At 39.2% G+C, this 26047-nt stretch overlaps 1 protein-coding gene across 2 annotated transcripts in view; it reads left to right on the top strand.

Annotated features, from left to right (window-relative positions):
• The window catches only part of LOC133994917 (WD repeat-containing protein 7), a 107501-nt gene that overhangs the window by 22715 nt on the left and 58739 nt on the right, over positions 1 to 26047 (top strand). For both annotated transcript variants that reach the window (XM_062434155.1, XM_062434154.1), the window contains exons 16-21: positions 6469 to 6702; positions 7443 to 7736; positions 8011 to 8207; positions 13940 to 14037; positions 23556 to 23674; positions 24067 to 24190. In XM_062434155.1, coding sequence (XP_062290139.1) covers positions 6469 to 6702; positions 7443 to 7736; positions 8011 to 8207; positions 13940 to 14037; positions 23556 to 23674; positions 24067 to 24190 — 1066 coding nt within the window. The remainder of the gene's footprint in view (positions 1 to 6468; positions 6703 to 7442; positions 7737 to 8010; positions 8208 to 13939; positions 14038 to 23555; positions 23675 to 24066; positions 24191 to 26047) is intronic.

Below are 26047 nucleotides of genomic sequence, written 5' to 3'. Positions count from 1 at the left end.
TTTGCATTACAGTCTCATGTCAGGAAGCACACAGGGCCAGAAGAGGATGCACATCTGTCAATAGAACAGTGTTTCTATGTTGGAAACTGTCTGCAGGGCCTGCCCATCGAAGCTCTAGCTAAGAAGTTGGTTGACAGACCGTAATCCCTCCTTATGGAGGGTGGATTTGAACTGTGGCAATGGGCCATTGGGCCATCAACGCTCCCACAGTCATTGACCACCTACCAAGAGAGTCTCAGTCAGAGAGCAACCTACTCTGGTTCACCCAGGAGACAGCTGACCCCCATGAGCACACGCTTGGGCTTGTATGGCATGGTAAGTCTGATACGCCGCGATATGAACACCAACAGAGTGGAAGTCCAGAACCTACCATATGCAACATCTATCAACTGCTTGCCCAACAGTATGACCCTCTTGGGTTTATTATCCCATACACTACCTGAACCAAAGTCATTGTACAACATCTCTGGGACAAGAAAAGAGTGGGTACCCCACATACCTGAAGACCTGCTTCAAGTCTGGCGGTTGTGGGAAAGTGAGCTTCCCCAGCTGTCACAGATAACTCTGCATCTATCAATCCCCCGGCTGGAACTGTGCGGAGCCCTGACTGGAGCACAGTTGACTTCGGTCTTGAAGAGAGAGCTCACTCTTGACATCCAGGAGGTGGTGTACTGGACAGACCACAGTACTTTACTGGCTCCAGTCAGACTCATGCCAGTATGAAGTATAGTATAGAAGACAGTGTTCGGTGGCGAACAGATTCAACCAGTCTGGCAATACCTGACATCCAACAGTACAGCACATATCAGGAGCTCCTGGAAGCCACCATGCAGGCGCTGCACAGGGCGGTTGACAGCACTGCTCATCCAGGCGCCGAAGACTTCCATAAAGCAAAGTTGACCCTCCTGAGACATGCTCATATGGAGAGCTTTCCTGAAGAGTTTGCATTAATCAAAGCAGGAAAGACCATCCCAGCCGCCAGCAGCAGATTGCTTACTCTTGCTCTTGAGGACGATGAGTCATCTGACCTGATACGAGTCAGAGGTAGACTCCGCCGATTTGACAGCCTCAGCCAGGAAGCTCTACACCCAGTGGTTCTAGCCTCTTCTCAACCATTCACGAAGCTCTTGATCAAGCACTGTGATGACCAATTACATCACCCTGGATTAATGTTTCATTTCTTCAGTGTTTGCTAATCTTATCGTTTATACTAGTATTAATAGTTTTCAGTTCTTATGTTAGCTGTTATATGTGTGTAATAATGGCTAGTCTAATTATTAATCAATCTGTATTGTTGTTCTCTGTTGTTGTAGAACCACAAACGACTAACTAGATAAACAGTCGAAATCTATACATTAACACATTTTTTCCCCACACTCCTGTCCTGACCCGACATCCTGAAGTGTTTGCTACCACACCTAGTGATCCATCAAATTATTCCACATAGTACCTGTCTTATATAGTATTATATCTGTAATTATTTCAGCCACAGTTATAACAAATATTCAGATTATTGTTCACACTACAGTACTTTTATATGGAACATGTTGTCTGGGTTGACCCCTCAGAGGTTCACTTGTCAGACTCTGATGATCTGATCTGTCTTGACGGAGTAAACCCCGCCCACCTGGGCCTCCCAGCACAGAAAACAAACGCTATGAATTATTTAGTGTTTGAGCAGCGTTTAGTTCAGCTGCTGCTACAGTTTGACTTTTACAGTTTGACATAGAAGCCATTTAGCTCAGAGTGAAGCTCCATTTAGCTCCCATCCCTTCCTCTTGTTTGGTTCGTCCTTTTTTCTCTCTCCTGCTTCTCTCCACCAAGATAACCTTTGTGTTGTTTCTTTTGCCCCCCCCCCCCGTGTTGCTTTTATTGTAGGTGTCTCCCGGGTTTTTCCTGCCATAACTGCCCATAATCACAGCTCTTTTCTGAAAAGGCCAACACACAACAGCTGCGATTTTTTCCCCTCCTAGTTCTATCAGATATACATCACTGTTGTTCCCTTTTCTGCCTCCCACCACTGTGTCATTTCCCTCTTATATCTACTCAAATTATGGGTCAAAACCACCCACTATCCCCTGTCAGGTGTATATATATATACGTGTGTGAGAGAGAGAGAGAGAGACATAGAGTGTGTTCTCCCCTGCTGTGTGTAATGACAGATAATGACCATGAAATGTCAGACTATCAACCTAAACATTACACCCAGTCGTGTGTGTGTGTGTGTGTGTGTGTGTGTGTGTGTGTGTGTGTGTGTGTGTGTGTGTGTGTGTGTGTGTGTGTGTGTGTGTGTGTGTGTGTGTGTGTGTGTGTGTGTGTGTGTGTGTGTGTGTGTGTGTGTGTGTGTGTGTGTGTGTGTGTGTGTGTGTGTGTGTGTGTGTGTGTGTGTCTTTGAGTTTGTCCTCTGGCACTTTTGCTGATCCGTGAATGTGTTTGTTGCACGAAGGAAAAAAACCAAACTAGATATAACGATAAACAGAAAATGAATTAGCTGAGTATAATTGGCTAATCAATTAATCATTTCCGTCATTTGATCAACTGAAGATGTCAAACACTCTCTGGTTCCAGCTTCTGCAATGTGATTCTCTGCTTTTCTCAGTTCTTTATCATTGAAAATTGATGGTTCACAGGTGACATTTGAAGCCTCATTTTCCTGAGTGAACATTACTTAAACAGGAGGAGAGAGTGTTGGGGACTATTTTCAAGGGTGGATTAATCCACATTTGGTACTGTAGTGAGTCTTTCTGGCTCCAGGACAGTGTGTGTGGGATTGAGTGAAAATAAACAACAGTGTGTGTGTTCCTGGTAATGAAAGAACATGTCACCCAGTGCAACAGTGTGACTCACTGATGTGTTTTTAATCGTTTTTGAACAATAATGGAGCTCTATGGCACAGAGGAATAAGAGATATATCGGGCTTTGTGTGATCAGTTGATTGATCGGTATTAAAAATGTGTCTTAGTCAGCTGTTCATCCTGAAACGAAAGGAAAGAACAGACAATTTTAAACAACTACAAGTTTAGGCTTACTTGAGGGGAATTACAGAAGTTTGACGTCACTACTTGAACTTGTAATGGGAATTCTTATTATTCATCTTCTCTGATAAAATGAGTAAATATGTCATATGATTAGGTGTGTGTGTGTCATAATCTGCTGACCATGACACCACTTATGTTACATGAAATGCTGATTGAGTGAACACCATGTATGTTATAATCTAATGATTAATCATTGTCCTGATTGTACAACACATTATAACGTGCCTATTGTGCTGACATTGTTCTGATGGTAGAACAAGATCATACTTTTTACAAGATAATGTATTGTATATAATCTGACAACTTCCCCTGCTCTAGGCTCATTCGTGCCATCTCACACTTGAGACAGCAGAGTACGTCTGCAGGCGACCGAATAAACTCTCAGAAAGACAACGAACGACTTTGTGCTCTTTAATACAAAATTGCCAGACTGACTGAAAACAGAAAAAACGAGATTTTAATAAAATGGGATGATTTCAAAATGTATTTATGGTAAAAAGACCAAACGATACTGTGAGCATGTTTTTCTAAGCTTAGGTTTTGATTTTATTGTCATGAAGCTTCTGCAGCTAAGGATCTGTGTTCAAGAGACTGAATCATGTACATCAGGTTGTCGCTTCCCAGATTAATTTAATTCCAACGTATTGATTACTGCCTACTTTTGCATGACTTCATTCTCCCACCAGCTGTCTTTTTATATTCAATATTCATTTTAAATGCAGTCGTGTAGATCAGTGTCAGTGAGTACCAACACATAATGAGTGATCTCCCTCTTTCAGAGATAGAATGTTGGAGAATTTTCTAGGTTTGTATTCAGCGTCTACATGTGATGTCTCTATACTGTGTGTGTGTGTGAGAGAGACTTACTGGGATCTGCAGATGTGTGCGTGTGCGTGCGTGTGTGTGTTTATGTGTGGGTGTTGGACTCCAGTGTTGTTTGCCAGAAGGGCCCTGCAGGACAATGACCTTTAGACCTACTGCCCAGGAGCTATAGGACATTGTGTGTGTGTGTGTGACAGATAGGTGTAGATAATTGAAATGTCAGAACAGACATAAAACACAAATGTGTCTTTGAAATGTAAATCTAATTGGTACCGAAGAGATCTCACACATTTTTTTCAACATTTGCATTTTTTTTTGTCATGCACCAAAAAAAAGTCAGATATGACTGATTATGACCAGTTGTATCCCCTGTTTGTGTGTGTGTGTGTGTGTGTGTGTGTGTGTTCAGCCTCAGAAAATATTTATCATGAGGTCACAAAACCCACCAACAGCATAAATCTGTGTATCATTGTGTGTAATGCAGCTGTCTACCATTAGATGGCAGTGTTCATCCACCCAAACAACACACGTAGGCTGATAAATATATACAGACACAGACTGAAACATGAGGATGAGGCACAACACAAAGTGGCTTTTTTGTAGGTACAAATCCTTGAATCTCCAAGACGTTTTATCAAACACAAACTATGTTCAGTGATCAGCTTAAGCTTTCATTGTGTGTATCATAACGCTGACACACTGATTTATTCTACAGTCCTTGAAAGCGATCTGAGCTGGAATCAAACCGCACATTGAATAAATGAATTGCTAAACTTTCTGGTCCAAAACACTGTCACATTTGTTTGTGCGTTAAGAAGAATCACGAGAACCAACACACAATCACATATATGCTAGTGAAAAAAGAAAAAAGAGGCAGGAGAGTGTTACACATATGTGATACGGTGACAGCAATGTGCAAATCCAGAGCATGGACGTCACAGCCTCACAAATCTGATGTGTGTGTGTGTGTGTCCATCCGTCCCAGCTGCAGGTGTATTGTGTCTCTCAGTCGGTCAGGACTCTCCATGGATAATTATTGTTCTCTCTCTGTCCCTCTCACACAGTCACATCCATCTCAATTGAGTGAGGTTAAACATCATGACGGGATGAAAACAGTGCAACACAGAGAAAATACCAGTTATCTGATACATTACAATTATAGTAACAATACATAGAAAATCTACATCTAAATCTGAAGTATTTACACATATACAGGAACACACATTAGAACCACAGAAACGCACATCTGCAGAATTCATGTAATAGTATAGTAATGCTGATTTAGCATGTACAGTATACAGTGTGAACAAGTCTGGAGTTTAAACACTCCTCAAATGTGAGGATTGTAGCCCCCACACATTGTAGACCCCAATGCAGATGTAGTTTAATGGGACATCAAGAGTAACAGCCTGATGCTTTGCTATTGTTCTCTGAGTGTCCTATCTATATGTCTATGTATTTTTTGTACATATGTTTGTATATATACACATATTATTAACATTATGTATTTTTCTGTTTGTTTTTCATTATATGTAATGTTTTCTTTTGTGTCATAGTATCATCTTCCTCACATTTATATGTACACCTGTAAATATGGAAAGGGATTGACACATATCAGGTGACCTGAGTCTTGATCTATTTAAGGTGGCGACTATACTTTTTGGTTTAGTGTGAAGAAGAGAAGTATACTCGAAGCATCACTCTTGCTATCCCCTTAAACTACATCTGCACTGGGAGCTACAGTGTATGGTTTAAAGTTTTTTGTTCTGGAGATGCTACCACACCTCCACCACACTACAACATGTGATATAGAGGTCATATAATCTCTACTGGCTTTCCTTTGTATGTTCATACCTAATTGCATTCTATGTCCAATAAAAAAGGTCTTAAGAAGTCTTAAATGTATCTTCATGAAGGCAGAAGTCCTGGACATAACATAACATAACATAACAGGCACACACAACAGAGGATACCTACATATATGTTGGAGCTATTAAAACATAAAATTGCTGAGACTCACTCCTCTTTGCTGAAGGAAAGTGCTGCACGAGTTCAGAACAGCAAATAGAAGATCTTTGATGAAACACGTCCAGATTCAAATCAAGCTTTGCCCTCCATTCCTCCTCCTCCCCCTGTTTTCATTCTCCTCCATCAGATTGGGACTCTTAACAGGATCACCATGGTCTGATTGCACTCATCAGGTCATTAACATGTAAACAAACAGCACTGTTCTACATACAGCTCCACGCAGGTGTCTCTGCTAATACTATTAGAATCGAGTGCTCGGTTAGGATTGGTGGCAATTACAGCTGATGGGGTGTGTGTGTGTGTGTGTGTGTGTTTGAATGATAGTTTATAGGAATGATGGATTGAAAACATCATTCCCCCAACTAGTAGCAACACATTTTTTTAAAGATTATCTTACATTTGGTTATTATAGCTACACTAATCTATATTTTTTTAATCAGTAATTGATTAAATAGCTGTGTGTGTAGTTTTGGTTTTGTGGCACATTTAACTGCAGATGTTCAGACACAGACGGACTAACATCTGTTTTCCTCAGTTTAAAATATTCTCTCTCTCTCTCCCTTGTCTCTTTCTTCTCTAGGGCAATTTGCCGAAATACTCCCACAATGCCCTGGTGGTGCAGGCTATGAAGACCAACCTGACGGACCCTGACATGCACGTGCTGTTCTTCGACGTGGAGGCGGTGATAATCCAGCTGCTGACAGAGGAAGCCCAGAGACCGAGCCCCACGCTGGTGTCTCCAGAGACGCTGCAGAAGAGCCAGGCGGGGGCCGACAAGGGGGGGTCCTTTCTGGCCAACAAGATTTTCAAACAGGTCAGCAAACACAAAGGAGGGAAAATCCATCTATAATTATAAATGTTAGAAAACGTATTCTTTTCCTCATTTACCCTCTATTATCTCTTTCATGTGGTATTAATTTAATTTTTTTAAGTCTAATGACTGAAAAAAATAAAAAATATTAACATATAATAATGAAACTTTAAAAAGAAAAGTGTCTATTATTTACATTGTATTATCTTTTATTTTCAATTTTTAACATGATTTATGTTGAACTGTTTCATTCATATTTTTATTCATTTATTTTTACATTTTTTTTTAAAGCATTTCAAGGTTTGTTCTCTGAACTATTACAGAGACACAATAAATTATGTCTTAAGGGTCACTCAAGTTTTACTGTTGCACTTCCATAAAGTCTGAAGACTTGTCAGAGACATAATAAAAATTGAAACAGGCTGAGATATCCTGACACTTAGTCCCTAGTGTGGAATCCTACATTTCCCATGATGCAACTCAAAATGTTTCATTAGACCTTCCCTGCCAAGTAAATACACATGTCTCTTAAACTCTAATTCTCTAGTTAATAACTCAGGCTGTTCTCATAAATGTCTCCATGTTCAAGCTGAGATAACCCTGGTGACATCACAGTGGTTACATCATTTGTTTTTGTTTTTTTCTCAGACTTGACAAAACTTCTCCAGAACAAAACAAAAGACATTACACTGCTATTTTTGAAAATATGTGGATTGGTTCTTTTTCTTAAAAAAAAAAAACAGGTGAAGGAGACGATGAAGGAGACCATCAAGGAGCACCTGCTGGACGAAGACGAGGAAGAGGAGGAGGAGATGAGGAGGCGCGAGGAGAAGTCCAAGTCGCTGAGCCTGCTGGAATACAACCTGACGATGGACACGGCCAAGCTCTTCATGTCTTGCCTGCACGCCTGGGGCCTCAACGAGCAGCTGGATGGAATCTGTCTGGAGAGACTGGGCATGCTCAGACCACACTGCCCCATCTCCTTCGGCCTGATCTCCAGAGGAGGTCACATGTCCCTCATGCTGCCCACCTTCAAGGTACCCGTGTGGTCGGCCCCTGATCATAAACAAACATAAATGAGTAAACATTTGACGTAAATTTAATCTGTAAGAATTTTACTCTAGCTGCTCACATGTATCTCGTGTTTTCCTTTTATTTTGCTTTTAGGTGATAGTTTTTGACATTTTAAGGCGGAATCATTACTTGTAAATGTGATCGGTAGTCTGTCAGTTGAAGAGTAAGACATGAAAAGCTGTTGCCACATTAGTATTTTTAGCCTCCCTGGTTAATTTGCCTGCCTCCGTCTCCCAGGAGTCCTTGCTGCGGCAGCTGTCTCTGGCTACGGGTCGGAAGCTGATGCTGTCGGACATCGTCGGGAAGGGAACGTACGGCCTGTCGAGGGCCGTCACCACACAGCACCTCCTGTCCGTCATCTCGCTGGCCAACACCCTAATGGGCATGACCAACGCCACCTTCGTCGGGGAACACATGAAGAAGGCACCGGCCAGGTAACAAACAAACAAACGGGCACATATACAGACACGCAGTACAATTTGATTATATTTTTCTAATGTTTTAAAAAATGTAATCAGAGAAGAGCTCTTTAAAAATCACATTAAATTGAAAATAAAACATGTTATAAACAATGGCAACGTGGAGGATTAAAAATGATACAAAATAAATAATAGAAAATGTACACTGATATATTGTAATGTCACATCAATATTTAATGATAATAGCACATCTCAACGTATCTCTCATTAAACTTTAATTATCTCCTTAAAGCTCCTCCAGCCAATATTTTTATATTAACAATGAATCGATGACTACATGAATTGTGAAAGAGTTCAGTTCTCACCAGCTCATAACACATAGTTTTGGTGTTACACCACATTGACTATATGGTTCAATCTTAGCATTCTCTAGCAAACACCTGTTTTCAACAAACAGTCCCTGATAAACACATTGTACACTGTCTGTCTGCAGTTTGGTGCTTGGCAGGTAAAGTTAGTAACTAGCAGGTGAACATAGCAGAGGATTTAGCAGCCTAAGAGTCAGATATTTTCTCAGGAGTTTGTGGAGACAAAACCAGAGCTAAAATAAGAGTGACTCCTGAATGGGGCGTAGGTGTTGTTGACATTTGAACTGTTTAATCCAAATCGTAATTTATATTTTGAAATAATAGAAATAAATCTACATTCAACACATCTGGATTCAGCAGGCATGGAAAACACACTCCTGAACAGTCGTCAGCTGAAAACAAAAAATAAAATAACAACCCAAACAAGTCGAAATAGAAACAGAATTCAAAGCAAAGAAACACAGACGCTGTTCACATATACAACAAAAACCAGCAGCAGCTGAAGTTCAACCACCATCAAGAAGTGTGTGTGTGTGTGTGTGTGTGTGTGTGAGAGAGAGAGAGAGAGAGAGAGAGAGAAGCTGATTGTTTAGTCTTTCTGAGCTCTCACTGCCCTGTGAAAGATTTAACACCGAGGTCAAGGTCCTGCTGCTGCAACACCAACACAACATTTTATCATTTCATCAACCCCGTACAGAATAACACTGCAGGGAGGGCAAGCGAGAGAAACACTCAGAGAGAGAGAGAGAGAGAAAAGAAGTAAAGGGAGAGATGGTGAGATGTGTGGGTTTTTTTTTAATCAGCCTCCTCTGAGTTTTATTACACCTGTTTCCAGTCTATGATTTAGTTCTCTTTGTATTAAATCATCTTTATTGAATAAATTGGTTAAAATGTTCAGTTCCACAGTGCACCAGATCTGTAGTTTAGTCTTTGTACACGCATAGTTATTTTTATACCTTAAAACCCACTTAAGTATCTTCTAATGCTAAGGTAAGGCTACAGGTTCATTGGTAGAGTTTTGTCTGATTGGGGGTGGATGAAAAAAAATAATTTACATAATTCTATAATTCTTAACTGATTCACAAATGTAAAATATAATGGTGTTCTACATTTTAAATGAATAATGTGATGTTGACCGAATGAAAATGGTGGGACTCAATCGTGAAGGCAACACAGCACCCAGACAATCTACAATGCACACACGCTAGAATTATCTTGTAGTTCATCTTCAAAAAAGCCAAGCATTTCATGACATAGTACTAATCACCTTTGATAGACGAGCATGAAGTATATTGCGAATATATTGCTCAGAGACTAGTGTTATCTGTGGAGCAGTGACCTCCAGCTGTAACAATTGAGATAGGCTGACCAACACACACTGCAGTATTAAGCAACTCAAACCAAGTCTAGTAGGGCAAAAATAATAATTCTAAACTAAATAACTACTAAATAACCACAATGTCTAAGGTTTGATTCCGGCGGTGGACTTTTGTTTGTTGCATGTCATACCCTGACTCAACTGTCCCTGTCTAATAAAAAAAATCTATTTAAAAAAACAAACAAAACAAAAACTCTCCACCTGTTCAGTGTCTTGGACAAAGATGTTGTTGCCCAGGGCTAACAGTACAGTTAGTAATATAACGTTAATAATAGCACAGTGGAGCACTCCACCTCCCCCTTACTTCAAATCACACACACCATCTTCTGTTTTTACAGAAGACATTGAACCAGTGATTGTTGGTCAGTAAATTACACTTTTTGGACTAAGGATAACAGTGAATGGTTTGGTACACACTAAAAATAGCGCCCCCTTTCTATTCATTCAATTGATAAGTGGTTTTAAATCAAGAATTGAGAATTGATTTTGAATCGAATTAGGACTCAAAGAATCAGAATCGAATCCGGAGATTCCAAAAGACTCCTATAAATAATGTTTAATAAAAGCGGTTTTCAGAGATGGTTAAAAAGATCCCAAATTTGACAAATTTCCCAGAGTTTTTTGGAACAAGTCCAAGTCAAGTCCCAAATCACTCAACACTGGTCAACCTTTTGGGTCTTGTCAAAACTTGTCTCAAGTTTCAGTGTGCAAACTGAAGTCAAGTCTTAAGTCAGTGGAGCCAAGCCAAGTTTTAAGTCTTGTCAAAGCCAGGTCAAGTCAAATCACAAGTCCTTAGGGGCAAATCTGAAGTGTCCATGTCGAACCTCAGGCCTCAAAGCAAGTCTCAAGTGCAGTCTGAAGTCCTTGAAGCAAAGTCAAGTCCAGGTCAAGTAACAAGAGTTCTCAAAACCACTCTCAAGTCAAGTCTCAAGTCTTTGAAGCCAAGTCCATGTGAAGTCTCAGTTCCTTGACAGCAAGTCCATTTCAAGTTTTAAGTCAATTCAAAGTCCTATCAAGTCAAGTCTGAAGTACTTGAATGGCAGTCCACAATAAGTCTCAAGTGCTTGAGAGCAAGTCCAATGTCAATCAGGATGAGCATAAGTCAGTCCTCAGTCTTCATTAGAAAAGCAAAAGCCGCTGTCAGTGATGTTGTCAACCATGTTTCATGTGTTTGAAACAAACCAATGTAACCACCTGTAGCTGATGTAATCTTGTTTTGGTGCTACTGTGTCGTTGATGAACTCAATCAGACATTATGACAAAATGAAACATTGCAATTTGATCTAAACCTGATAAACTGGAAGTAAGCAGGGTTGACTAACAAGAATTGGCAGCTAGAACATCAGAAACAAATGACTCCACGCAGCCTGAAGAAAGTTTTCAGAGCTGTTTATTACTTTCAAAGAAACAAAAGAACTATTCTTCTGCAGCGTGTCTAGATCCGAGCAGGTCATCGTACAGCCACATATAGAAAGCGAAGGCTTCTTTATAAAACTCAGACTAGGATCTCTCCGTCTGCCTCCTCCTGTACGCTCCAAACCAGTTCTGAATATTTGAAGGTGTTTGGCTTTTTGGCTTTTTCATGTTCCCCATCTTACATTTATGACAGTAGAAAAGCTTTCTCCCCGTGTGCTGGAGTTGGAAAAGAAGCGCTCCTGAACTCTTAGTGTTTTTAGTATTTCATCACAACAACCACAACAGCACTGCTTCTTCCAACACCTCCTGGCTGAGGGATACAGCTCATCCACAGAACCAGACCTGGAAGTCCTTTAGTTTGACCAAGACCCCTTTATGTTTGCAATGTTTGTTTTTTTTCTAACCTCAGTCTCTAAAAATGGCTGTTTATTGTTGTTATGAGTCATGTTAAGGTCCGTATTCCCCATTTCATTAAAGACTATGTCAATGATCTGGCTAAATTTTAAGTCTTTTTCTTTGTGCTCTGAAACATTTAGCTGTTCTCTATTGGTCAGGTGGACAGAAATCTGAGATTGAAGTGTGAATGCGCTGCGTTTTCACATGTAAACAGCATTTAAAAAATGTGCACTTCCCTTAGGATCAGGCTTGTTGAAGTCATTTTTCCCTTGTCCGTAGCATTATACAGTTTTCAGCATCTAGACTAGCTGCAGTGCGTGCTTGGGGAGCAGATGGCGACACGTTCAAATGCAAGATAGGACAGAAGGACACATTTAAAGACCCATAATAATCTACACGTCCATATGGGTTGATTTTCCCTTTCCAGTAAATACACACACCACCTGTCTGCGCCCCGCTATTCAATGTTAATGCAATAAGTTTGACTTGTAGATAAAGAGAGTTTTCGCAGCTTTTAACCATTTTAACTCTGAATGTCCAATCACACCTGAGACACATTTAAACGCTTAGTACTGAATTTACAGGGCAGATTTTTTTTCCTTGTGGTTTGAATTGATTTTTTTTCTTTTTCTTTTTCTTTTTTTTTACAAAAATGGATGGATTTAGATTTTATTTAGATAACAGCCCTAAGCCCCCATTCTCCAGCTCGTACACACATTAAATATGCAGGTACAAAAAGAAGCTCTCTGATAACATCATGAGCTGCATACTGAAATTATTTAGCCTGATAAAGTGTGTTATCAAATATAATTCTCTAAACACATGGAGTGTGAGGAGTAGAATTAGGTCTCTATTTTGATGTAAATACAGTGTTACAGGAGTTCTGTTGGGGGGAAAAAACTTGAACTTAACCTTTAATCAGATTAAACGTTAGTTCATTGGTTTTACTGGAATTTGCTTCACATAATTTTTGTGCTTGTCAGTGACAGTGTATGTGGGTGTGTGTGTGTGTGTGTGTGTGTGTGTGTGTGTGTGTGTGTGTTCCTTTGTGTTTTTGTGTGCCACATTGACACAAAGGTGTGTGTGTGTGTGTGTGTGTGTGTGAGGAGCTGTCAGAGGTGTTTCTTTTGTGTGAAAGGCAGAGAGAGAGTTTGTGTGTGTGTGGAGGTGGGGGACATGCAGGTGCATATGAGCTTCTGCTCTGTTGTGTTGAATGGGTCTCGCTCACACACTGTATATATATTATTATTCAAATGAATTATGAAGCTTGATGCCTTTTAAGATTTTAGTTTCAAAGTGGGTTTCCTCACACAGTATCTCCCAAATGAAGTGCAATGCTTTCAAATGACTCCTTTATTACCTATCATTTACTTCTTACTCCATATCAGTATGAAACAAACTGTTGAAAATCTGAACATTGTATTTGTATATAAAGACAGGAGCATTTGACACTGCAGCTCAGTGCCCATCAGTTGCTTAGATTAGGTCTGAAAGGGTGAAAGTATCCAGTGATGAACAAGAAACAAGTCTCAAATAATATCTGGGGCTATGGCCATGAAAGACAAATAAAAATAAGACACTGAGCTTAAAATTAGAGGCACCTGTGCAGGAAGTGTAACTTAATGTTGATAAAAAAAAAAGAAAAAAGATAGGTAAACGTATGATCCCACATGGTTTATTTTGCAACCCCATGTGGGAGGCTCTACTAATGATCTCTAAAACATTAATTAATGTCCATACTGACACTTCCTCCCACCTCCTGTTGCTTCTCAAAATGTCCTTGCAGTAGAATTTTGGCACTTGTAACTTCTGGTTGTTGAGATCCCTGGCAGTGATTTGTTGCCTGGCAACTACTATTGATCACTGTATTGATCGTTGTATTGGAAGTGTTTGTGTGTCTCTGAGAGTTGGTCGCCTCCGGTCTGTTCAGACCCAGGATCGCGTCCTCCACTCAAAATTCAATAGGCTGGAGCCCGAGAAGACACACACACACACACACACACACACACACACACACACACACACACACACACACACACACACACACACACACACACACATGCTCTTTGTATTTTTGTTTCTGTGACTCTGTATGTGTGTGTGTGTGTGCGTGTGTGTGTGTCCTGGCCCTCCTCTCTCCTCCCTGCTCCTTTAATATTTCATGCCTCCTCTTTGTGATCCTCCTCCAGGCCTCCCAGACCAGGAGGAACCCCGGAGACTCCTCGCAGGACGCCGGCCACCCCCCCTCAGCCCTCCAACCCGGCGCTACAAGCCCAGATCAAACAAGGTAACTACAAAAGGAGGGGTCGCTCGCTTCACACACCCCTGAGGCCCTGTGGGGTAGGTGGGAGGGAGGGGGCGGGGGTTTTGATAATACAGCCCACCGGCAATAAAACCCACAGAGAGTTTAAATAAAAAAAATCGAGAAAAATATCACAGGAGGAAGCTGCTGCTGTTTCCTCGGTCAGCCGGTCTTTAAAGGGCTGCTCTGCTGTTTTTGTCGGAACTCGAGCTGGAGTTCAGACCTTTGACTGCAGCTTTGCATCTTGTCTCCTCTCTTACAAAAATGTTTTATCCAAGAGAGACTGACTGCATTTTGTGTAATCATCAGCACCACTGGATATTTTTAGAATGAAGGCAACAGATTTTGTCGGAAAACTTCAGTCTTGAGTAAAAATGTGCTGTCAAATACCAAAGATTGGACAGTAGTAACAACATTTTGTAATATTCGTAGATTTAGAAGTGATAATAAAGTTTTTAATGTTAACTTTATATACTACTACAGACTAAAACAGCTGATTAAAAAAAATTCCCGCTCTTATTTAAAAAAAAAAAAAAATTATAAACGTATTATTATAAAGTATAATTTTCCATAACTTCACATTGAATGTTTATGAGTGTACTACAATAAAACCAACCTTTAGAGATATTGTGTCACTTAACATGAGGAACTATTCAGAATCTGTCTTGAAAGGGGACACTCATTATGGGCAACAAAAGGAACTGCAGTGATGCTCCTTTTTACTCTTTATATTATATATATTTTAACAAGGGTTGGGAAATACAGTATTTTTTTTATAAATGAGATATTCCACTCATCCAAAATCTGTCATAATCTCAGTTGCTTGAAAACCGTAACAATGAAGAATTTTAGAAGTTGTGACTGATGCTGTAATCAATGTTGAAGGTTGAAGGAAATAAAAAGGAATACATCTGTGAAGCAGCGGGTAAAAGAAACATCTGTAGAGAAAAAGAATTACAGAGACGGAAAGAAAAAAAACATCACTTTGTGAAGGTGAAAAAAGTGATAGTTTTTGAGTCTTTCTTTGCAAATAGAAACTCACTCTGGTTCACCATAGGGGACATTTTAACCAGCCGTCACCATCTGCCTACCACACACACACACACACACACACACACACACACACACACACACACACACACACACACACACACACACACACACACACACACACGAGACTACCTGCCACACATACAAGAAGCTCTATACCTACAAACACACTAAAAATCAAGTCCGTGTGGATACACGCACCCCACACACACACACACACACACACACACACACACACACATGTGCCATGGGTGGCACCCTCGGGTGTTTTGGAGGGGGGCTTGCTCTATTGTCACGCCTTAATGGAGGCCAAGCGTGACAAGCGTGTGGACTTATTCACGCCACACGCCTATTCACCACCATTCAGAGGGAACGCTCGGCCATGACCTCTGCACAGCCCGTCTACTCCAACCTGCCGTGTGTGTGTGTGTGAGTGTGTCAGAGGCTTTGTGAAGGAGAGTGCTGTTAACCCTGCTCAGTCTCTTTTCTCATGGAAATAAATGAGGAGGCCCCTCTAATATACTTCAGCATTTACAGAGAGATGAAGAGAAAGAGCGGAGTGTTTGCAGATCATTTAAAACACCTAAAAACTCACACACTATTAATATTTTACAATCATGTCCACACTAATGTAGAAAGGTTTCTAAAATCATTTTTTCCACCCATGCCAGCAATCTCAGTTTTTCAAAGGCACCTACCCAATGGGATGGGATTAAAGGACATTTGTCCATCTTCTCCATAAGTTATGATAATGTTGTACTTTTTTATTGTGTAATGAGCTCAAATGAAGCACTAAAAGAAAAACCACAGAGAGTCAGAAGAAGCAGAACGAAACATTTACCTGCTGAGACCAAGAGGAAATACTCCAGTAGCAGCAGCAAAAGCACTTCATGGTGATTCAACACTTATTTAACAGCTAGGGTAAGAAAATAGTGCTATACTGACCATGCCATTGTATGTGGTGGCATAAGGCATACTTCTTTGCTGTTGTTACCAACCTTGATTAAACCAAAGGCTCCCTTCTCTTTTAGTTGAACTTTTTAATTTTTTTATTTGACTGGTGTTACAGTGTGGATAACATGTTTATCAGCATTTGTGTGAACATCATCTGAATTTAGAGACCTTAAGAAGAATACAGCTTTACATTTTAATGCAATTATAATATAGGTGGGCACAGATTCCTCATGTTATGATATGACTATTAAAGTATCGTCTGCATATTGGATTATTTGAGTTCATGCTAACTTAGACATAAGTCATGTAAAACTCTTCTTGAGCTGAATATTTTCTGATTTAAGTTCTATTTGGTGCACTGAAGTCGCAGGATTGTCTTTGAAAGCCCTTCATCATTGTATATAATGTTTCCAAAGCCAATTTTTTTAACCCAGAAGGTACTTTTTCTCCTGTCCACAGAGAGCAGCAAGTCAGATTTATATAAAGCAATGATCACTTTAATCTTTTAATGAAACCAGTTAGCCGTCTTTCAATCATAAAAGTAGTAAAATAAGCTTAAAAAGAGCTGCAATCTTAAAAAAACATTAACACTTTAAATAAATGTGTAAATACCCATTAAAAACTTAACATTGGTTTAATGAAAAGGCCTCTACTTTATTTTTTAGTGCTGGTTTTTTCCAGGGTTAAAAGCTTTGAGCTTGAACCTTTACGTGGAACTCAACTGGTTCAACAACAGCATGTCTCAACCTAGCCCCAGGCAAAATCATAAAGTTTGATGAGGAATTGTTTGTAGAATAAAAGTAGCAGATGCTGTACATACACCTCAGTGCTTGAACATGAGTACATAATATTTAAATTCCTCAGTTAGTTGTGAGTACTGAATCCTCACGTTGGATATGAATATTAACGTATCATCTGCATACGTGGTTATTTTATGTTTCCTCCAGCATCCAAGCTTTTTCTAGTGGGTGCCATCCTGCAAGTAGCTAAATTAAATGATATAATATGACAAAAGTCTATTTAACTTTATCATAGGTCATTATCATAGATACACTACAAGGCAGACAAACTGTCGACTGCCCTCAGCCATCTTCTCTATATCTTTTCCATTTCTTTCTCACTCCTTTTCTGTTCTTCTCATCTCCTTTCTCTTTCTGACTCTCTTTAACCCTTCACACTGTCGTTCATTGCATGGCTTCAGCCTGCTGCCTGTTCTCTGGAAAAAATCAACCTGTTGCACAAACACAGCTCTCTCGTAGAAATATGCACATTTTTATTTCTCTCTTTTTTTCTTCCTTTCTTTACCACCGACTGATGTAATGTTGTGTTTTATATGTTGTCTCTGTGCTACGTGTTTTCTCTGTGGTAATTGAAGTATATAATTGACTGTTTTTCAAATTTCTACCTGTTGCATTTTGCTGCTTACCAGATTTTGTGTGAACAGGGAGTGTATGTACTGTCTGACGAATCTCAATAATGTCATAAGTTATTGTATTTCATATACAGTATGTTTAAGACATGATTTTACTTTTGTGGGAAATGTTGGGTTTTGTTCTTTTATTGTCAAGTAGCTTTGATGGGAATTTGAAAGTGGTCTAATTCCCTTTAAAGTATCCTCACATTATAAAGGTTTCAGATTTTTAGGAACACTGGATCTTATTACAATTCAAACTGAATATTTTCCCCAAAAGTTACATTGTTTTACAGACGTGTCATTCATTCTTTTAAATTACTTACATTAGTTAAATAGTAAATTCTAGCAGCACAGTCTGACACCTTTTGAACCCGATGTAGGATTTTTGTCATCTTTGGCTCGTTGGTACAGTTGGTCCTCACCTTCAAACTAACTGCTGATTTTTTAAAATCTTTTTACCAAGTGCTTGCTGGAAAATAATGTCTTTCTTTCACTGGTGTTTTATTACATTAATGTCCCTTTTATGAACGTATCTCTTGATATACTGCTACATCAATCATAATTGGATAACTTCCTCTCTGCCTTGGAGAGTTTGTCTCTTTTGCTATTTTTCTTTCGTAATTTTAGTTACTTACATTGTCTACTAAACTACATCAAGATTGGCTCAGTTTGTGGATGTGTTTAGATCAGGAAAAAGTCCAAATTAAAGGCTAAATATACGTTTATTCAGTTGCTTTACTAACATATGTTGTATATTATTTTCTGAAAGTACGTGAGAATACAGTATGTGTTTTAAATGATGGTCTTAACAGAAGAGCACATTATGATTGTGCCATGATTATTTTCATTATGAACAACTTTGCAAGTGTTAACAACTAACACTTAATGAGTTTAGTGTCTTTTAACTGTTTTATATTCTGTATGAATCAGAAACTAACGAGGCTTTGTTTGCAGGTGTAGGAATGGATTGCAAATACTTGCATTACCTGCTTATGTTAAGTAGCACTGTGCTTGGGTAGGGTTGGAGGGAAATTTCGCATAGCTAATCGCTCTGGAGGAAATTTATTAGCAGATTTCCATATGCTGTAATCCTTTGATTTGGACTTTCTTCAATTAAATGTTCCTCTGACTCTTGCAACCTGGTGTATGTTCATATCAGATGATGCTACTCCTTACAAAAAGACGGACAGTGCCAACATTCAATGCTAGTTTATAATGTGTTGTTTAAATAGAGAGGCATAAAATAAGGATGTGGAGAATGGGGTGGCGGATGTTGGTTTATTGTTTCTTATTTAAGGTACTGTTCTGTCACAGACCTGCTCTTAGTTTTCATTTTTAAAAACCATAACCACAATCTTTCCCTAATATTAATCATACCTCAACTGTGGTTAAATTGCTTATATCACATTTTCTCCTAACTTTAACCAAACCATATATATTTGCCATGTGCAAATATTTTTAGAAAGAAAGAATTTGATTGAACATAAAACTTAATGTGACATTTATTCTCTTTCAACTTTTCCTTTTTTTCTTTGTATATGTGATTTTATTTTCTGTTCTTTTTTATTGTAAAGACATTTTCTTCCTCCTGGCTGCTTGACTGCTTGTCTCTACTCTTCGTTTGGTATTGTGAATGCAGCATTTATATCTTCCTAACCTCTTCCTTCCTTCTTGACTATTTCTCTCCTTTTCTTCCTTTACAAGCTGCTGTAGCTGCCACAGCCAACACCAGCACTGCTACTTCTGCTACCACTGCTGGGGTCCCAAGGGCCCCTGGGGGCCTTCCCCAGGGGGCCCTTGGCTCCCCCAGCATCGGCCCTGCTTCTCATAACATCCACTCAGTCAATGAAGGTACTGACTGAACTGACGGGTACAGCTTAGGGAGAGTCTCGCAGCAATACTCTTTCTTCAGATACTTTGTCTTTGGAGATCTTCTGCTTCCTACCTTCCTTCCTTTGTGTATTTCTTTTTGTTCCTTCTCTTCTTCTCATCTATATTTCTAGTTTTTTACTTTCTGTTTCCATTTCTGTTTATCTTTGTTCTCTTGACTTTTCTCTCTTTTTGTAATCACAATCCTTCACCTTTCCTCTTGCTCCCATTAGTAATTCCTTTCGCTCTTCTCCCCGTTTTTCTTCTTCTTGGGTCTCATCACCCCATTTCTCTTCTTTTGCATCTGTTTTGTATTTCCCTGTAGCAGGTGTTAGGTTGCCATCTCAGGTGACTAGCTCCAGTTAGTGTCTTTGTCCTTGTTTTGGTCTACAGCGCTGTCTGTCTATTTGTTTATCTGTTTGTCTGTTTGTCTGTCATAGCTGAGTTCAGTCCACTCTCAATCAACTCAATTGAAAAAAATTGATATTTAAAGTCACTAAATTTGAATACTGTAATAAAACACTGAAGTATTTTTAATGCAAATCTTTAAGACTACACCAGCCAAGCAGTTTTTCATTAATCTCCAATATCATTCTGTAACATATGGGATTAAAAGGAATGGTTGAATATTATTCATAACATAATCTAGTGCAAAACCGATACTACAAGCCCAAGTCAAATAATATTAGTCCTCAATCTGGACCTGTGGCTTTCAAGATCTTATTCCCATTTTTTCCCTTGGAATTATAATTTGCAATTTTGTGGAATGTAACAGCAGCAAAACTGCAAATAATGGTTGTTGTTTTTTTAGCTAAACTGAAATTTAATAGCCTAATCTCTAACCACAATAATAACAAAAAAATACTCTCCTTGAGCTGGCTGGGATGGTCTATTAGGTCAACAATTGGTTTCACTTCAAATCCAAGTTAATGGAATCTGCAGGCACCCAGGAAGAGCTTCCTAGTGCAGCAACATTTGTTAAGACAAATATCAGTGTCATCTGCAAAGAAACATACTTTACTGTGATGTTTGGAACTGATACATTAGAGAGTGGATTGACCACAATCCCTATGCCCTTGCCTTTTGTCTTTTTTCAGTTGTTGGCTCCTGTGCAGTATCGTGCAGTCCTGCTGTTTTACCTGTTTGTCTTTCTGTCTACCTGTCTGTCTGAATGTCCTGACCTTTTAGTGTCTCTATGCTCACTGTTTGCATGCTTGCCATTTCCACCTGACGGTGTCACTGGGAAAAAGCCCCTTATAACAACAACAAAAAATCATCAACTAAATAAAAAAAAAAAAAAAAACCTTAAGTTTAGCAACAACTTAAATTTTCATTCCTTTGACATACAGGCATCCCTCTTTGGTTTTCACCTGTTGCACATCCATCTGAAGCTGTCATAGATTTTGAGTGGGATACACCGTGAAAGTTGCATTTTGAAGTTACAAAAGGGAAGGGAAGGAAATTATGTTTTGTTTTTGTAAATGAGCTTATTGGTGTCTGTCTCAGAGCAGTTTTTTCCTTTCTAAATGGCAATTTTTTTTTTTTTTTTTTTTTTTTTTTAACAGGATGTTGACTTTTATCATGGAGGCTTGCTGCCCCATCAACCCGACAATAAATGTTTTCTCAAATTAATTTAACTATGCTAATTTAATAGAGGGACCTATTATCAAGTGTCTTCCAAAGTGTTTTACCAGTAGTTTCTGATTTTCAGAGACTAAAGCAGCTGGATAGGATCATTTTTGTATTAAGTTTCATAATGGAAAACGGCAAGCATGCACACATGGGTCATTCCTTCCAATTACATGTAGGAATGTTTTTGCTAAAATCCCTAATTATATGCAAGGGTAAACAGCAACTTCAACAAATGTGTTCACAATGTTTTTAATTAGTAAGTAGTCGCAACAGGAATAGTTCTTAGCAGCAAAATAAGCTGTTATTGCAGTAATAGTAGAAGTATAAGTAGCAATAGAATAAGTAGTAGGAATAGAAGCCACAGGAAAAGTTTTAGCAGCAGCCACTTTAAAACTTCAGCAGTAAGAATAGTTGTCAGCAGAGAGTAATGCAAAAGAAGCCATCATCTTTTCTGGAATTGTCTTCAGAAGATTTTAAATAGATCAATCTGATATCTGGCAGAAATCAAGACGATTTAAACTTCTATGGTAAAATGACTGCCCTCTTTATTGTTTTTACTTTTAGCCTATTTTTAGTGTTGTTTTATTTATTCTCTCTGTTGCCTGACTTTGTGTTGTTTTTCTGCAAGTTTTTATTCAGCTGTCTTGGCTGGACCTTCCTTGCAAAAGAGGTTTCCACCCTCAATGAGAAACTCTAATTTAATATATACACATTTTCAGGGCATTTACATGCTTTTTTATTATAGTGACAGTGGCATGAATTGTCAGGAAAGGAAGGAAAAAGAATGATAGGGGCTGACATGCAACAAAGGTCAACTGCTGGAATCAAATTGTGGACATTTTAGCCAGTAGGCTACTTGGGTGCGCCAAAAACACTTCGCTAGTAATGGTAGTAGTAGTAGTAGTAGTATTAGCAACAGCTACAATAATTAGCAGCAGTAGCTGGAGTAGTTGTTAGTAGCAGCAGCAGTAAAGTAGTTGGCTTCCATTTTTTTAAAACATTTGAAGCATGTTGGAGGTTGACTGGTTATTCTTTTCTGATTGCTGGTATTAAGACAGGTGGTGATTATGGTCCTCTGCTAAGAACACTTAGACAAATGTGAAATATTTGACAAAATATTTTAGAAATATATTCTACTTTTGTGAAATTCATTGCAATAAATCTGTCAACCTCTACATAGAGTTCCTGAATGCACTATGTGTACTAAGTTTTCCCTGTATATTTCAATGGCAGAGGTAAGTTTACATGGTGCCACGGCAAAGAAATTTTTATGGAATTTCTTTGCTGCAGTCATTTAGTGTCCATCATACATATACATTTTGCATACATGTATTATCTCTACAAACCATATATTGAACCAATATATGTGAAGAAGGTGCTTGCGGACCATGTTTTGTCACGGACATGTAAAAGCTGGTGTATATTTCTCTGGTGTTATACTCTGGTGTTGCATATAAATACATGCCGTTTTTTGCCTCAAACTGATACAGTGGGGATGTGAGCCCTATTACAGCGATACCACGACATTTTGATAGTGTTAGTTTTTTCTTCATCAGTCACTCAGGATAACACAGCTGAGAAAAAGAGGTGTGTACTTGTAGCACCAATCTCATTTGTTCGGAAAACCTACATGGTTTTCTGAAGTTTCCTCACTTTAATTGCTGAATGAAATAAAACACATAAATTCATCATGCCAAGGTATCGTTATGAGGCTTTTGTCGATCCACCAGGCAGTGCTGTATATCTGTCGTTTACCTGTGAAACTCCATCAAACATACTCAGGCTCTGGTTAGCAGAAACAAAACAAAACTTTGTTCTAACCAAGACTGCAAATAATAGCCAGAATGTAAATAATACTCCCATCCTGTGTTTAACTGTTGTTGGTGTGGTTTTTATATTTTATAAGGACTGTATAAGTACAAAGTCAGTATGTGTGTAAAGATGTGAGAAACTCGCTGCTGTCATATGGAAAACATAGTTTGAAAGGTCAACTTAAAAACAATTGTGACTTAAACATTCTTTAAAAAACCTTCAGAAATATGCTTGTGTTGTTTAGTTTTCCAATAGTCAAACGCACATCTCAGTGTTTTCAAGTGAAACGCTGTACACATCATGTAAGGTGACACAAAGTGTTTGATGCGTCAGCTTTTCTCAGCACAAGTTCTTTCACTTTACACCATGATTGCAATTTCAGATGATTTAGTTAACACTTAGGTCTATTAGCTTAAGATAGCTTTCCCCGGAAGGCTAGCTTTGCTATCTTAAGATACCTCAATAACTGTAGACCAGAATTCCAATGAAGATTCCTGTAGATATTCCTGGTTCTCAGAGGATGAAGCATAATTATTTGTGGCCAGCAGCGAAACAAACCTTCCACTTGTACTCAAAAAATATTTTAAAACGCAGAATTGGTTAGGCTAGTAAGAAAAGCTAATTCAGCATGTTGCTTGTTCTGTCCGATAAAGGTTTTTTTACGTGACAGCAGTGAGGTTTGTGTATGAGCAAATGAGAGACTTTATACATTGAATTATCTTCCAGCTGTCACTGCAGTCCTTTCTAATCGTGTGCATATATGTGTGCGCAGGTTGGAGCCAGCTGGCAGCTATGCACTGTGTGATGCTCCCTGACCTTCTGGGCCTGGACAAGTTTAGACCTCCTCTCCTGGAGATGTTGGCGAGGAGATGGCAGGACCGCTGTCTCGAGGTAACACAAACATACACACATGCAGAATAGACAAGACTTTCACTGCAAAACACTGTCCATGTTTTGAATTTGTCTTCCCAACAATTAGCCTTCCAGAATGAACCATGTCATTCTTGTTTAAGGTTGCAATACACCACATTCAGCCACTAGATGTAGCACTATAGGATCAACAGCTCAGACCCAAACAAATGTGTGTGTCGTTTCGTCAATAAAATTGGGGCCTACCAAAACAAAGAACAGAGAAGCTTGCAAGAAAAAAATATGGACACCTGAAAACAAAAATCCAGCATGTCTACCATCGTGGCCGCTAAACTGTAGATCCTCTGTAGAAGACTATAAAATCTAGTCAGAATCTCTGCTCCATTATAACTTACCCTGTGTACGGGTTTTAGGTTCGAGAAGCAGCACAAGCTCTCCTATTGGCTGAGTTGAGAAGGATTGGCCAATCTGGGCGTAAGGACACCATCGACTTGTGGGCTCCCTACCTGCCTCAATATGTGGACACTGTCAGCTCCCGTAAGTACCTCGCACTGCCGTCTATCTGAAAGAGTGTAAGGGAGTGCTGTTCACATTATCTAAAACATAGCAACCGAACATATTATATATCAATGCTAAACTGTCAAAATGATGGACAACTAGAAAGTCTAACGCAACCACTGGTAGAGAGTGATGCATCCATCCTACAACATAATTTTCCAGTTGACACAGAAGAGGTGGTATTGGTTGCCAGGAGCAGTTTACATAATGTTTCTCACATTCATCAAACAAAAACGACAATGTTTGGGTGTTGCCGTGTTTTTGGCTATTTTTCTGTAACTATTTTTTTGGCTAAACAGCTAGCTAACTATCTATAAAGATAATGTTACCGTTCTTAATCCAGTCTGCAAAGCTCTCATTATCTTATTTCTTTATTTTAACCGCGGAAACCACAATCACTGAGCCTAACATAAGACCTACAAGAACAAATCCCTCCCTCTATTTTTCTATCCATCTCTCTCTTTCCCTTTCTGTATTTTCCGTCAGTGTCTCTGTCTGCTTCCTTGTATATTCCCTGGTCTCTCTCTCTCTGTCTATAGTTAGACCTGCTGATGGGAAGAAAGGTGAATCTCCACCTTCTTTTACTAGAAACAGCCTTCTAAAATGCTCTGTGTGTGTGTGTCTGTGTGTGTATTAGTGTGTGTGTGTTCAGGAGTCGCCCTGTGGTTGCTGAGGATGCTGAGGCGGGGGGGTTTCTCAGGGGAACAGTTGCCATGGAAACGGGGACCGGTCAGTGTTGTGTTACCACAGCAGTACCGCAGGCGGGGGAGGTGGGGGAGTGATGGACCGGTGACCTCAGGGGACGAGGGAGGATGGCGGGGCGGGGGGGGGGAACAGAGAAAGAGAGAGAGAGAGATAGAGCGAGGTTAAAGGGTCACTGAATTTGATCTGTGTGCAGCACAGCAGGACTGGAACAGACAGAAAGATGACTCCTGCTGGTCCTGGAAATCCTGGAATATTACTGGGGAGTCGGGGAATGTGTCAAATCCTCTTGAGAAGTCCTTTTGAACCTGAACCTGTGCTTGCGTCTGTCGGTTGTTAAACACCATCCATCCACATATATTGACATCAAAATCCAGCTGTTTTCCTTCCTATAAAACAGGGTGAGTCTACATAGTCTGGTCTAGGACTCTCTTGACCCCTTCCAGCACTGGTAGCAGTAACAAGGCTCGGAGGTTTGGATTTGATCTCAAAAATGTTGTTTTGTCTCGTTAAGTACTGTGGCTGCAGTGCACAGGGGTCCAATGAATTTATTAAGAAGAAATCAATCAATCACACTTTTACTTGTACAACACTTCTCATACACAGTAGTGTAACACAGTGAGAAAAAGTGCTTGACATAGTTAAAAAAACAAAATAAAAAGAGAAATAATGACTCAATAAAAACTATCATAAAGAACAAATATAGAATTCAGAATGTATTAAAAGATTAATTAAATCTAATAAATTAATAATGAAATAAAGTCACTCTAAAATAGTGTGGTAAAACCAGAAATGAGAGGAAAACAAAGATAAGAAAATAAAATAATATAACAACTAAATCAGGTCTTCCCAACACTAGGAGCATGTCCACAGTAAATGTAGGTTAATATGAAATCTATGATCACAACATGAGCATACATTTATTTTATTTTTTAAACAAACAAAACAATACAGTAAAACAAACCATATAGCATATAGCCATATAGCAATACAATGGGGGTCCCTTTAAAATGTCCAGGCTCTATACACACAGTGCCCCTTTTATACATGTAATGTATAATGTACAAAAAAAACTAAAACAAATCACGTGATGGCCAATACCATACAAGGATGTCCACAGATACACATGTTCAA

The sequence above is a fragment of the Scomber scombrus genome, chromosome 15 (assembly GCF_963691925.1).
Source record: "Scomber scombrus chromosome 15, fScoSco1.1, whole genome shotgun sequence".
Lineage (NCBI taxonomy): Eukaryota > Metazoa > Chordata > Actinopteri > Scombriformes > Scombridae > Scomber > Scomber scombrus.
Note: the sequence above shows the minus strand (reverse complement) of the source record. Positions and strands in the feature narration are given on the sequence as shown.